General features: G+C 39.2%; 1 protein-coding gene and 1 non-coding gene across 2 annotated transcripts; both read left to right on the top strand.

Annotated features, from left to right (window-relative positions):
* Nucleotides 1-12,661: 12,661 nt before the first annotated feature.
* LOC133802264 (uncharacterized) lies at nucleotides 12,662-14,142 on the top strand. Its single transcript, XM_062240534.1, has 2 exons — nucleotides 12,662-12,827; nucleotides 13,247-14,142. The coding sequence occupies exon 2, from the start codon at nucleotides 13,259-13,261 to the stop codon at nucleotides 13,706-13,708; it is 450 nt and encodes a 149-aa protein (XP_062096518.1). The 5' UTR covers nucleotides 12,662-12,827; nucleotides 13,247-13,258; the 3' UTR covers nucleotides 13,709-14,142.
* A 1,074-nt stretch (nucleotides 14,143-15,216) lies between these two features.
* On the top strand, nucleotides 15,217-15,309 carry TRNAY-GUA (transfer RNA tyrosine (anticodon GUA)). Its single transcript has 2 exons — nucleotides 15,217-15,253; nucleotides 15,274-15,309. It is a non-coding gene; the product is annotated as a tRNA-Tyr (tRNA).
* The last annotated feature ends 606 nt before the right edge of the window (nucleotides 15,310-15,915 follow it).

Below are 15,915 nucleotides of genomic sequence, written 5' to 3'. Positions count from 1 at the left end.
GTTATGATTTAAAGCATGTTATTTGACTATTTGTTTATCTGAGATGCATGACTATGTATACTAGTATGCATGTAGGCCCGGATCGTGTTAGAAGGGCGTAAATGTAATTTTGGCCATGATTGGCATAACGGTATTGATATGTGATAATTGTATTCTGTGAATTGTACCACGTGGGTGTGGTTGTATTATTGTGATGCACGTGCCGAGACGGTCCTAGAGAGCTAGTTAACTCAAGAGTTGCAACGGGATTTCTGTACCCGGCTCGGGAGGAGCCTAGGGGTACCTCGGGAATTTTATGGTTAAGTTGAGATTTAGCGGGTAATGGTTATTGGAGATTTAGTAACCTGGGTAACCATTAGTTACTGCTGAGAGTAACAACTTTTAGAGAGAAAATGGTAGAAATGAAATAGAAATGAAAGGACTTAAGTGCCCTTGAGGTTTAAGTAGGAAAAGATAGGCAAGGAAGGGTAAAGTGGTCATTTGGCAAGGTTAATAGACAAATTTGGGCTGTGTATATGGGGTGTACGGTTTGGGGCTTATTTATGTTTAGTCTTGATAGAGTTTGAAGAGAAGAGAAATGAGAGGGAAAAGCTAGGGCATGAGGAAGAAGAAGAAGAAGAAGAAGAGAAGGAGAAGTGGGAGTCTAGGAAGGGGTCAAGCAAGCCTTGTGTGGATTCTCCATTGGAGGTAAGAGCTTTATACATACCTAAGTTTTGATTTCTGTTTTGAATTGTAAAATCTAGAGCTTGAGTTAGTTGTTTGAGTTTTGGGATGAGTTGCTGAAAATAGGAATCAATGGGTGTGAATCTTGGGTGTATTGATGTTTTGAGCTTGAACCTTGAGTTATGGGTTGTTATATAGTCTATTTGATGTTTGAAAATGATTTTGGGGTTTGGGTATTGGTTTAGTATGAATTGGGAAGGTTTTAGCTCGGAGAAAACGCAGGAGAAAACCCAGAATTCTGGGTCTGCGAAGGCGTGCCGCGACACAAGTTTTTCGTGCCGCGGCAAGGGAGCCTCTGGCTGGTGGGTGCCGCGGCACAAGGATGTGGTGCCGCGGCACAAGGCAAATTTCAGGGCATCATTTTTAGGCAATTTTAGGCCTTTGCTCCGGGGGTTCGGGGGATGACTCCGGGGTGTTGTTTTAAGGTTTTAGAAGTCCCGAGAGTGCGGGATTGGTCCCGGGAAGTGGTTTTGGGTTGATTAGTATTGAGGGATGTTTCTTGTGTGTTGTGACTAGGTTGTTGGTGAGGCTCGTGCTTGAGGACCGTGCTCGTGGCTTAAGTGCATCAGGAGGCTCGGTGTGCAGGTAAGAAAACTATAACACCCGAGGTTAGGGCATGGCCCCAGATTGTATTATGTGCAAATGTTTAGACCTTAAATGAATCATGATGTGAGTGAATGATTATTTTGAATGTACTATATGTGTGATTATGATGAAATGAGCGGCAAGGGCCGAGTACGGCGTAAGCCGGGGCGGCCGTGGGCCGGGTACGGCGTAAGCCGGGGCGGCCGTGGGCCGAAAGTAACACCTAGCACATGGGATGCTATATTCAGGGTGGGACCCAAGGGATACATGAGTTATCCTCGCGGTGAGAACCGATACCCCAGGCTTCGGTAAGGCTCTGGGGCGGCATGGCCGTGTTTGCTTAGTCTAATGATTGACTTGTTTAATTGTGGATTATCTGTTATGATAAACTGTATACGTTGCATATGTTATGTTCTGCATGAGTTTTCTTGCTGGGCTTCGGCTCACGGGTGCTCTGTGTTGCAGGTAAGGGCAATGATTGAGTCAACCAACCATGAGTACGGAGAGCGTGAAGCGATGCGTACATGTTTGGCCTGCCCGACTGCTTTGGTTGGGGGTTTATTCGAAAATGGCTGTAATAATCTATGATTTTGTAACCGATCAACTGTAAACTTATTTCATGATGTAAATAGTTTTCAAACCTTATTTTGGGATCCCAATTGTTTAAATACTAGAAGTTTTTATTGAGTCAACGCATTTTCAAAGAGTACAGCCTTAACTTTTTATTAGTCACACTTTTGTTTCAAAACCTCGGTTAGCGAGTTCATTGCACTGTTTTGTCTTAAAACTCACTTAGTAACGGCTCTAAGGATGTAGGGCGTTACAACTTGGTATCAGAGCGAGCCAAGGTTTATTGGTTCTGGAGATCGACCGAACATGTACGCTCGCTGTCAGTGACAAGCTCGACTCAGGGTTGGTTGGTATGAGTGATGGACATGTCTAAATATATGTTTGAATGCCTGTTTGCCTGCTTATTTATATGGAGCATGGGGAATGAAATGACATATGCATGAGATACTGATAGGGCCTGGCCCTTGACTATTTCATGTTGGGATTGATGCATGCTGAATAATACTATTATGTATGTGGATGAATATTGGCATAATGGTTCGCATATTGAGTGTATGTGGTTAATTTTCTGGATTTAATTCATTAGTTATATTTGTATATTGGCTTGTTTGAAGCATGATAAGTATGGATTTACTTAGTAACGATTGAATCTGGTAGCTAAACGTATATCATTGTGGATTTGACCTAGTATATGCTTGTGTGTGCATTATACCTGTGGATATTTGGATTTAGTTGTGAGTTGGTTCAGAGTATGAACCTCTGAGTTCAGGAGTTTGGTCGGTTTGGACGGATGAACTTGAGTTGTTGGTTCCTAGAAGGGTTTTGTGGACGTGATATTGTGTTGAAAGGGGGTTTTAGATATAAGTTGGAATTGAGATCTCCAGTTACCCCTGAAAGTAGCAGCAGAGGATCACTAGTGTGTGAGTTAGCTGTGGAGTTTATTAGTTGAGATGGGATAGAAGAACAGTGGATTCCTTTGGGGAAACTAGCTGATTCCGATGTGTTAACAGTAAGGTTACCAGTGTTGGTTTACTGTGAGGTATGGACAGATAAAGGTATTACATGAGAGGTTTAAGGGGTGTTATCCTCGGGTTTTGAGGAGAGCTCGAGTTGGCAAGGGATTTATCAATAGACGAGCAGAGTTAATTCCACCCTTGGTTAAGGGGATGAGGGATCCTGATTAGAGGGTCGTGTTATGTTGAGGCAGAGAGGTACCCGGATTTGGTACTCGGGCTGAGGTACTGGCTTAATGGGTTTGGAAGGACCTATATGATGAAAGGTTAGAAGAGATTTTAAAGACATGATTTGCACCATGGAGATTGGTGGGCTTATAAGTTTGGCTTGGACTGTTGGGGGTAACAACAGTGTAAATCAATGGGTTTGGTGATCTGGGTAATTCATTTCGGAAAGTTATACTGATGGATGTATCCGGAATTGATGACGACCCATTTAAGGATTTAAGATCGGGAATAGTCTAAGGTATTTGGGCTGCTCTGAGGTATGAGTTTATCGTCTGCATGTGGATGGCGGAGAGGGCCATGTTGTTCGAGGAACTGATGGTTGATGTTTAGAGCATGAGTGATAGAGCCGCAAGGGCGGTGCTTCCTTTGATGGAATTAGTAAGGATAGATTTGTGATAATCAAGTTAAAGGGACCCCGGATAGTTCTATGGCTTCTAGTTTGCCAGAAAGGGGGAAAAGTCTGATTGATAAGATGGTACTTGTGGTGATAGAACGCAGTGAGGTCGGATTCTCACTTTTGAGGGGAAAGGACCCCAGACAGTGCTTGGGCACCTAATTTGAGATTTGAAAGAAGTTTGGTTACTAAGGTGGTTGTCAAGATGGCGATAGGAACCAGGGAGGTTATTGGTATACATGAGGAAGAGGATGCCACCTGAGAGGAGGCCAGGTGAGGGCATGACTTCTACGTAGAATGACTCGAGATGTTAGGATGGATTTCCCATGGTGCGGGAAACGGAGAACTGGAATGCATCGATACATTCGAGGTTCGAGGCTGAGTCCTCAAGGATGAGCATTTAACTGACGAGCTTATGCTTTGGACATGTAACGAACTGGAAGGGCTCGGTGTTGGGAATGTTCCGAGAGGGAGATGGACATAGAGAGGTTGCCTCAAAGGTGCCATTTGAGAGGCCGAGGACAGTAATACTTATTGAGAAGGAATTAGAAACTCTGGCAGATGAATTGTTGAGGATATCATCTGGAGTACGTAAAGGAGACAGAGCTGATCAGTGGAAAAATTACGTGGGTATGTAAAGAAAGATTTAGGGGATACTTCAAGGTCAGACTACAGATAGGATCGGTATAAGGAATGTTGTAAAAGATGGTTTTGGCCGACAGAAAGTCTATTGAAGCAATCGAAGGAATCTGAGCCTGGTGTAGCCAGTGTGCTATACTGCGGGGATTGTTGGCATCGTCGGGTTAGAACAAAAGTTTAATGTTGGATACAAGATGGGACGATGTCTCCAAGAGTTGATCTAGGACCTGGATTTTACCAGTTGGAAACCAAGGATAAAGACTTTTCGTGAATTGATTAGGTGGCACCGGGTAGGGTGTGAGAAATTGGTAACAAGGATTCTGGAACTGTTCAAGCTGCAGCAGCACAGGTAAATTCTTTAGGCGGAGAATGCGTGAACGGTATGGACAAGTCCCCTTCAAGCTCACGAGCAGTGCATGTGGATTACTCCCAGACGGAAATGGTGAGCAACTGATTATTAGGCTGAAGACGTTAGTACCCAGAAGGCGGTGTCTCAGGTAAGGTTCTACGGAGTGTTAGTTTGGGAGTCGTCAAGAGTATTCAGAATAGTGCTACAAGAAGAAAGGACAGGTATGCGGAGATTTGATCTGAAGCCGCAAGGAAGCTAATGAAGAACATCCAAAGAATTGAAGGCATAACAAGACTGGTAAGCGCGTCATCTACTGCATAAGCACCTCCGAAGATTACTACATCAGAGATGAGAAGAACAGTAAAGTTTGAGGTTAGATGGACTGAGTGGTGTCAAATCAGAAAGAAATTCAGAAGACAAGGTAAGATTTGATTGGTTACGGACGATGATGGAATTTGCGTGTGTTTTGGTTAAGTAAAGAGTGATTTCATAAAGGACCTGATCTATGGTAAGGTTATGAAAATGTGGGAGTGCATCACGGGTTGGGCACGCCCAGGATTAAATTGATGCGAGGATGGATTAAACCTTGCGGGAGGCGACAGAATGGATCATGGTTGATGCACTTGGAACATTAAGTCGACCGTTGTGTATGGCATAAGGAACTTAAGTCTTGAGTATTAGTAAGAAAGGTTATCATTGAGACTCAGTGCGGTGAAAAGTAACAGACGGATGATCAGTGTTTGAAATCCTTGATTGAAAGAAGGGCGATGTAATTGGAGGCGGAACTCCTAGCTGTGAGGCATGTATAAGTCAAAGGATAACGCCATAAATTGTAATAGAATAGACAAGGCAACGTCTGAGATTGGCATAATGTTAGTAGGCAATGGTTAGCTGGTGGGTGTCACTGAGCTATGGAATTCAAAGTGTTGGCTTGAGTTGAAACAGGGAAGGACCCTGTCATGGTGGTACAAGTAGGATACCAGGATCGAGTGAAGGATCCAGATAGGATTTGGTTTTGAATGAGGGTTCTGTATGGACATCATTCCACCTCCTAGGGTACGTCGTACCGGGAGGGTCGAGCGGGTGACGGAATCTTGTGTTTTCCTTTGGACCCTGAGGGGTTAGGTGATGTGGTAGTGTATCACGGGAATAGACCACTTTGGACCTTGAGTAAAGTGATTGGACATGAAAATTTTTTAACTCGGTGGTTTGAGTTGATGTAGTTGGTTCAGGGGAACTGGTAGCAGGGTAAAACGTCGATGATACGGAATTGAGACCCAAGAGTATTTTAAATTGTTGGAATGGATTTAGAGGACAAAAAGAACTGAGTGGGAACCTGGAATTATCAGTTGATTGCAAGTGATTGGCAGTCTGAAAGTTATCAAATGTCTTATCGAGTTGAGCGCTGAGTAGGCGAATACTTGAGGTATTAAGGGAAGTGTAATCCCTGATGGATTAGTCGTGGTGGCAATTACTGGTGTCTTGATTAATGTAACGCGACATAGGGCTTGGTAAGAGGTGAAGGATAGTGAATGCTACAGTTTGGCTTTAGTTCAGAGTGAAAGCCAAAGAAGTCGTTGAAACTTCTTAAGGCAGGAGTGTCTGCCTATTTTGAAAGATTAAAGAGCTGGTAAATTGCTAATTTATGAGGAAATAAAGTTCCGGAAGGAAAGAGCTGCGTCTCTGCGTAATAACAAACGAGGATCGGTAAGGTGTTCAGAGGACGAAGGGAGAGTTCTGACTCTTAATTCAGCCTAAAATTCTGAAGTTGTATTAAGTGTTAGGCCAGCGGGGCCTACAAGCTGATCCCACCTAGTAGAGGTGATGACGTTTGAGGATCTCTGGAATCAGGAATAAGACAATGAATTGGTCATTGTAACCTAGGCAGACCCTGGGCTTCGGCAGGGTTGCGGTGTAGCGAAAGGCTATCGAGAGTATGGCCGTGAGACAAGATCTTGTGAGGCAAGATTGTTACTCCTGTAAGACTGTTGTTGAAAAGTAAAGTAAAGGCGGTGGACCTTGGAAGTTATGGCCAAGAGCTGCGGGTTTATTGACTGATATGTTGGATAAATTTCGAGGACGAAATTTTTATGAGGAGGGGATAGTTGTAACGACCCAAATTCGCTAATAAGGCTTAAGGACCTTGATTAGTGTGCCAGGAGGGCAGGTTGGGATTTATGTGTGATTTTATGAATTAAATGCATGGTTATGATTTAAAGCATGTTATTTGACTATTTGTTTATCTGAGATGCATGACTATGTATACTAGTATGCATGTAGGCCCGGATCGTGTTAGAAGGGCGTAAATGTAATTTTGGCCATGATTGGCATAACGGTATTGATATGTGATAATTGTATTCTGTGAATTGTACCACGTGGGTGTGGTTGTATTATTGTGATGCACGTGCCGAGACGGTCCTAGAGAGCTAGTTAACTCAAGAGTTGCAACGGGATTTCTGTACCCGGCTCGGGAGGAGCCTAGGGGTACCTCGGGAATTTTATGGTTAAGTTGAGATTTAGCGGGTAATGGTTATTGGAGATTTAGTAACCTGGGTAACCATTAGTTACTGCTGAGAGTAACAACTTTTAGAGAGAAAATGGTAGAAATGAAATAGAAATGAAAGGACTTAAGTGCCCTTGAGGTTTAAGTAGGAAAAGATAGGCAAGGAAGGGTAAAGTGGTCATTTGGCAAGGTTAATAGACAAATTTGGGCTGTGTATATGGGGTGTACGGTTTGGGGCTTATTTATGTTTAGTCTTGATAGAGTTTGAAGAGAAGAGAAATGAGAGGGAAAAGCTAGGGCATGAGGAAGAAGAAGAAGAAGAAGAAGAGAAGGAGAAGTGGGAGTCTAGGAAGGGGTCAAGCAAGCCTTGTGTGGATTCTCCATTGGAGGTAAGAGCTTTATACATACCTAAGTTTTGATTTCTGTTTTGAATTGTAAAATCTAGAGCTTGAGTTAGTTGTTTGAGTTTTGGGATGAGTTGCTGAAAATAGGAATCAATGGGTGTGAATCTTGGGTGTATTGATGTTTTGAGCTTGAACCTTGAGTTATGGGTTGTTATATAGTCTATTTGATGTTTGAAAATGATTTTGGGGTTTGGGTATTGGTTTAGTATGAATTGGGAAGGTTTTAGCTCGGAGAAAACGCAGGAGAAAACCCAGAATTCTGGGTCTGCGAAGGCGTGCCGCGACACAAGTTTTTCGTGCCGCGGCAAGGGAGCCTCTGGCTGGTGGGTGCCGCGGCACAAGGATGTGGTGCCGCGGCACAAGGCAAATTTCAGGGCATCATTTTTAGGCAATTTTAGGCCTTTGCTCCGGGGGTTCGGGGGATGACTCCGGGGTGTTGTTTTAAGGTTTTAGAAGTCCCGAGAGTGCGGGATTGGTCCCGGGAAGTGGTTTTGGGTTGATTAGTATTGAGGGATGTTTCTTGTGTGTTGTGACTAGGTTGTTGGTGAGGCTCGTGCTTGAGGACCGTGCTCGTGGCTTAAGTGCATCAGGAGGCTCGGTGTGCAGGTAAGAAAACTATAACACCCGAGGTTAGGGCATGGCCCCAGATTGTATTATGTGCAAATGTTTAGACCTTAAATGAATCATGATGTGAGTGAATGATTATTTTGAATGTACTATATGTGTGATTATGATGAAATGAGCGGCAAGGGCCGAGTACGGCGTAAGCCGGGGCGGCCGTGGGCCGGGTACGGCGTAAGCCGGGGCGGCCGTGGGCCGAAAGTAACACCTAGCACATGGGATGCTATATTCAGGGTGGGACCCAAGGGATACATGAGTTATCCTCGCGGTGAGAACCGATACCCCAGGCTTCGGTAAGGCTCTGGGGCGGCATGGCCGTGTTTGCTTAGTCTAATGATTGACTTGTTTAATTGTGGATTATCTGTTATGATAAACTGTATACGTTGCATATGTTATGTTCTGCATGAGTTTTCTTGCTGGGCTTCGGCTCACGGGTGCTCTGTGTTGCAGGTAAGGGCAATGATTGAGTCAACCAACCATGAGTACGGAGAGCGTGAAGCGATGCGTACATGTTTGGCCTGCCCGACTGCTTTGGTTGGGGGTTTATTCGAAAATGGCTGTAATAATCTATGATTTTGTAACCGATCAACTGTAAACTTATTTCATGATGTAAATAGTTTTCAAACCTTATTTTGGGATCCCAATTGTTTAAATACTAGAAGTTTTTATTGAGTCAACGCATTTTCAAAGAGTACAGCCTTAACTTTTTATTAGTCACACTTTTGTTTCAAAACCTCGGTTAGCGAGTTCATTGCACTGTTTTGTCTTAAAACTCACTTAGTAACGGCTCTAAGGATGTAGGGCGTTACAATCTCGTTAATCATAATTAACGCCCTCCAATTCCCGTTATTCCCAATATTCTCAAACGCTAATAAATCATATCACATTACTCTTTAATTCTCGATAATGTTCTAATCGCCAAATTACGCCAAGACTCACCCCGAGCCTCAAAATTAACCTCGTTATGACTAAACCGCTAACTTGCACTCAAAGATCGTTTCATGCCGAATAGCTCGAACAAATCCACATTATAATTTGGCCTCATCAATAATTCACCAACATGTATGAAAATATACAATTATGCCCTCAACGGGCCAAATTACCAAAATGCCCTTCTAATGAAATGTGGACCCACATGCATGCATTTATCATCATATAATGATATAATTCACATAAAACATGCATATAATCATTTAATGGAATAATAAATCAATTATGGCTCTCCTGGCCTACTAATCTGACCATAAACCTTATTAGGGATTTTGGGGCATTACAACTATATCTTTCAATATATATATATATATATATATACTATTAAAGTTTCAGTGAATTACCTCGTCCAAGATAAATGCTTAGATACTCTCAAATGAGATCACCACCAAATCCAATCAACCACAAAAAAAAAATTCAAACCTAATCACAATTATAAATTTACAATTAACAATTAAAACTAATTATATAATTATATTACAAAATTAAATTAAATTATTGAAATAAATTATAACAAAAACTTTCAATTAAACTTTTAATTAATTTATCCTAATTAAAAATATTATTATTTAAATTGAAACTTAAACTAAACTACATTTTATCTTCTTTATAATACCTATACAATAAAATTTATAATCCTAATTCTACAATCCTAATCCTAATTCTATAATCAATTTACTAACACTAAAATAAACATATAATTATAAATCTATATATTTGTTGGGCCTCTTGGAAAAATAACCAATTTTTTTAAGTTGTTTTGCACTCTAGCATAGTTTTAATAATTCTTTGCAATATGACATCTCATAATTTAGACAGTTAGTCGAAAATTTAGACAGGCGGTCAAAAAATTCAAACAGCCGGTTGAAAATTTTAGATAGATGGTCAAAAAATTTAGACAACTAGTCGAATTTTAGACATATGTCATTTTGCACAAAAATTATCAAAAATAGGCCAAGGTGAATAATCACTTAAAAAAGAGGTTATTTTCACCAATTTCTCATATTTATTTTTATATATATATTAATGAAAAGAAACAATGAAATTACGTTGGGAGGTCTCAAATTTGGCACGTGGCAGCAGAGACCCGTGGGGAAGGGCAGAGTTGAGGGGGAGGGGCTCTCGGAGGGCAGAGCCGCTGGTGGAGAACCGCTAAAATGGGAGGGGCGGTCATTACCATTGGATCAAAATGAAACGTTGCATTCCATTGGATCAGAAGTGTCGGTTTTGAACCGACACATTTGATCCTCATACACCAGTGTCAGGGTAGTAACCGACGCTGGTACTTAACAGTGGAGTCGGTTTTGAACCGATGCTATTGAACTGAGATTATCAATGGCGTCGGTTCACACTTAAACCAATGCTAACAAGCGACCCCATAGGCTCTTTTTGGCGTAGTGCTAATTTTCTAGGCTAATGAGAAAAGGAACCTAACCAAATCTCATTTCCCGTAATTCTCTCTCCCAAATCAAGGCATTAAGATTATTGACTTATCAAATAAATAAAGAGAAGGAAACCAATTTCCTTTCCCCTTGTCTTCTGTCCATCCTCACTCTCTCTCTCTCTCCCTTTCTTTCTCATTTCGGCCACTATTATCTCAATTTCCAACTTTCCAAATACACACAAGTCAACTACCAAAAACTCACCTCTTTAATTTCTTATTTTAATAAATAAATAAAAAGGAAAAGACAATATACTATGCATGAAAATTAATGCATACTCACCATGCATACCATGTACATGCCATCACACAATTGCTCGAGACTACTCTACTAATCACACACCTTAATACATACAATTAAAACTCAAGCTAATTCACAAAATAAAACAATTAAAAATTCAGTTCCATAATTTCTACCCACCAATTCAAATAATAAAGATAAAATTATAGCAATTAACAATCAACAAATAAAATAATGCACATAAATTAATAAAAAAAAATTGGTGGACTACAATTATATATTTTTTTAAAAAATCTAGATATATATTTAAGGAGAATTATGGCATCCCTCATAGGACTGAGTCCTTCATGTGGGGCCTAGATTTTTGCCAAGTGTCAAATTTATATTGGTATTAAAATATTGACTTTTTAGTATTTTGACTTGGTATAACCGGTTGTGTTTTTTTAGCTGGCACAGTTTAAATAAGTGGGGGTAGAAGCGTAATTTTAGGTCCAATACATTGTATAGTTGAGAGTTTTATAGTAAATTTAGGTAAGAGTTGAGATTTATTTACGATTGTGGACACGTAACTATTTGACTGCTGCTAAGTAACTATTATAATTTACTTAGACAAATGTATAATAAAATAACGTAATAAAAATTGAAGCTGTTTAATTTTTTTATGCGGTATAAGAAATGAATATAATGTGGTGGCAAGTTTTTAATATTAATAATAATTTTTTTAAATGTATTGATATTCAGAACTCCAACTAGCAAACAGTAATTATATACGTACTACATACATGTCTCCAAGTGGCCCACCCATGCATGCAAAACAATGATTCTTGTGAGGGGTGCAAGATACTTTCTACTACTATAAAAGTGTGACGATTTGGGAAACAATTAGTGCAAGCACCATTCAACCATTGCTTTTACCTCTGCCACTAATTGAAATACGCACATTTACTAAGACATGTATTCGGAAAAGAACCCCATGGCTTCCATAAGGAAGGATTCAAAGAAGGAGGTTGAAAAGTTACACATCCAGGCTGAGTCCAAAAGTTGTCCTAGAAAGTTGGGATACTACCATCGACAATTATGTACAGTCTCTGTGGAACTCAGTACATGTTCAAGTCAGCGAACCAGCACCTGGGATCAAGTTGACAACCATCGCTCCTTATGAAGTTGTTCGTAACCCCGTCGAACCGAAACCTGGGAGAGCAGAACCAGTAGATGTTCAATGTTTCATTGCAGAGCAAATACGCAAGTTCTACAAAGCAATGTAGCAGGCTCAATCCGTGCGTAAGGAAGTTGAGAAGATTGGAATAAAATGGTGCACTGTGAATGGAATGCAAGATGCAGTTGACACTATGGTTCTATGTTTCCAAGAGTTGGAGGACAGTAGTTATACTGTATTTCCAAGAGTTGGAGGACGTGTAGTACGTATAGTATAATTTTTTTAACCAAAACGACGACGATTCGGAACTCCAATTACTACTCCAGATATTCACATTGCAGAAAGTTCTCTTCGGAGTCGGGCGAGGGAATGAAGCTTACTAAGGCTCTTCCAACCTTCTATTATTTTAGAATATAATAACCAAACCAAAGAAAATGTGAAGAGAAAGGTTGTCGGTTATATGGAAGAAGTTAGGAGTATTTTCGTATTTTACCCCACTTAAACTTCAACTCAAATCCTACCATTCAATCTAATAATTCGCCTCATCCAACGACCAAAAATCACCACAAGACTCAGTCCTCGAAAATGAACTGAGAGACTCCAGAAGGCCCCTATATTTAAATCTATATAAATTTGACTATTAAAGCTATACTCCCTTCCCAAGGCATCTGTAACATTCTTCTCCCGCCAAAATGAGAGAATTTCAAGCTGTGCGATCAAATTCGAAGCCTTCCGCCATTGCGAAATTCAAGAAGGAAACCAAAGCACGCAACACCTAAACCATAATTTTTTTTCCTCCTGATTCGTTATTCTTTTCTTTATATCTTCAATTTCGTGTCTAATTGTCCTTCGTTTTCTTGCTCAGAACACTAAGAAGAATTTGGATGATGAATTTGAGCTGGTTTCCGGAGAAAGCTCAAACGAATCATTGAATTTGTCTCCGATTTCGGAGCTCAGTCTAACTGGAGAGGTAATGTGGCTTCTTACTTGAATTTTCTAAGACTTTAGTGTATGATAAGAAGATTTTTCGAGTTTATGCCCTCTGATTTCATAGACATTGCGAGTGTTGAGTTAGCTTATCGGAAGCTGTTTGCTTACCGAGAAAATGCGAGAAAACAGAAATCCAATAGCGGAAAATGAAAATTTAAGATCATTGTGTTAATATTGATTTTAGTTAAAATAGACTATATTAACGACCTCTGCTTGCAAACTATTTCTTTTCTGATATTTAACTTAACGAGCTGTTTGTTTTCCCACAAAACGTAAGAAAGAAAAGATAAAAGAAAATGAAAGATGATCAGTAGAGTAGCGAAAATTGAACATCACAATATGAATGCGATGAGACAGACATTTCATTTTAACCTCTGGCATTCTTTGGTTCTGATCTAGATTTTGAAGCCAATGCTACCTGATCCAGCTTTCTCAGGTTCATCAGTAACCTCGCAGCTAACGACTCAGACATCAGATGATATAATCACATCAGAGAATTTCAAACAAGTTCTGGAGCCTTCCTCTCATGGTGGATTTAATGAAATCAGCAATTCGAAAACCAGTTCCTTGGAGGCTGAGATAACTATCAGTCTTCTCAGGAAAACTAAAACCCAGCTTTTGAGCTTATCTGAAGTCGATCCTCAATCGAAGAGGCTTCTAGACACATTGGTTGAAATGGTTATAGAGATGCTCATCCAAATGCAACCTGAAGAGAAGGACATTATCGAAGAACTCATTTCCGCGAAAGCTCGAGTTGTATTCGTTTGCGTTTTGCTCTTCGTGCTGGTAATGGCGATTCGAAACTTGCTCTTCAACTCAGCACCAAGAAACTCTTTCGGTAAGCCTCCTCCTCCAACTTGAACTCTTTCTCTTTCATGTGAGACATTGTGTTCTTTTCGTTAGCTCTCAGTGTATCCAGTTGTATATCCTTTAGCATCGATCAATTCCTAACAAATTTATACACATATTCGTTCTATGATATAAGATTTTGAAGATCTGTGTTTAGATCTTAAAACACACAACTTTTTAGAGTAATGTTGTTTACATACAATGATTAATGACCCTGGCATTGGATGACACATAGAAACTTATGTAGTTGGGTTCTTTTACAACTTAAAATCATATGAATCGAACTGGTTGGTTATGAGTGTTATATGCACATCACTTTGATCCCCACTGTGAGAATATGCTATATTCATGTACTTGTACAGATTTTGTTTTAATTTTGAGTTTTAAACATTTGATGATGTTCTGTAGTGTGTATGTATGTGGCTCGGATACTTTTGCACTCGCAAGAAGAAGAAAAACTTCATTCAAATTACTCAATACTATTTTTTCTTAGCTTTTGCGTACAAGGCTTTACGTCTTATGACATGTTTATCAAATTGTATTCATTTAATAGCACTCAAATTCATAATCATAATGTGAATGTGGAAGTTTACTTAAACGTTCACAAAATCTACATGGCAAGTCCTACCTTTTCCTTAACAACAAACCAACTTAATTTGGCATTAAGAGCCTCCGTAATTGATAGGATTTTGTGTATACGTATATATATCCCATGAATGGTAACACTTTATCTTAAGATATAAATTAATATTTCTTTAACAAATATCTAAAACTTGCATACACCCAAACTACTATAATGATACCTAAAAACTAATAGTACAACTATCTTGATCAATGTATGTACATATATAATAATATTAGAGTCAGAGTTGGAAACTCAACTATTTGTGTTTGCTTGGTTGCTTCTCGGTTATTCTATATTTGGGAGAGAAGGGTAAATTACTCTGTCCCTTGTATGACCCTTGCTAGCTTGAATAAGTTTGCTTTTTTATAGCTTTCATAGCTCATATGCTTGGAGACCAAGCACATTACATTACCCTGGATTTCAGCCTACAAATACCATCTTAGCTTGAAGGAAGAGTTAATTACAGAGCTCAAATCTCATGTATATGCACAGAGGCCAAGCAGGGTTCGGGTCACATATCTCATGACTTTTTCCAATGATCACTTAGGCTGCTGGGGTCACATACCCAGATATTTGACCGCAAACTAACATTTTGATCACCCCCATCAACAATTTATAATTATGGAAAAAGAAAAAAGGAAAAAAAAAAAAAGAGCAAGAAATATATAAATACAATCTGAAAAATAATATCCGTTTTAATGTGGTACTCCGCAATGTATCATACATAACAATTGAGCTTGAGATATTAGAATAGCCAAATGAAATGCAGAAGTATTTCTCTAAATATGGAACTTCAAAATGTTTAAAAATAAAAAATGCAATATAAAAGTATGATAAAGTGAAGGTCAGAACTTTAAATTAGTATAATTAATATTTTACGAATACAAAATACAAACCGACCTTAGCTCAGTTGGCAGAGCGGAGGACTGTAGTTGGGAAATACCAAATGGATATCCTTAGGTCACTGGTTCGAATCCGGTAGGTCGGAATTTTTTATTTATTTATTTAGTTTCGATGCATTGTTTTCTAGCTTATATTATATCAACTATTAGTGTTGGAATATTCGATTAGAAAGATACGACGATTAGGACTCTCTCTCAAATGAAAACTTCACAATTGTTTCAACTTCATATAAAATGGCTTGAATTTTTCACACAAGTCAATGTACTGTGTATATACATAGATATTACATTGGCCAATAGCTATAATAGCCATAATTTGTTTTTCCCTTATGGTCGGGTATAATAGCCATAATTTAAAAAAGGAAAAATTAATTATCACGGATGAAATTACTAATTTAAGAAACAGTCTAACAATGACCAATTTGGTAATTTCAATGTACATTAAGACCATCTCTGACCGATGATGTAAGTAAAGTGTTCTATTTAGCATAAAAAATCAATATATTATATATTTAACAATTTTTAGTATTATGCTTCAATGCATAATTGTAAAATTTAATATTTCATTAATGTTAATTTGATATTTATTGAAAATATACAAAAAGTGATCATTTTTCTTTATATTTTATTGTTGATAGTATAAGATAATTGTTATACCCAAATTTCGACACCGTCATAAATGAGCCTCGAAA

This window comes from Humulus lupulus, chromosome 9 (assembly GCF_963169125.1).
Source record: "Humulus lupulus chromosome 9, drHumLupu1.1, whole genome shotgun sequence".
Lineage (NCBI taxonomy): Eukaryota > Viridiplantae > Streptophyta > Magnoliopsida > Rosales > Cannabaceae > Humulus > Humulus lupulus.
Note: the sequence above shows the minus strand (reverse complement) of the source record. Positions and strands in the feature narration are given on the sequence as shown.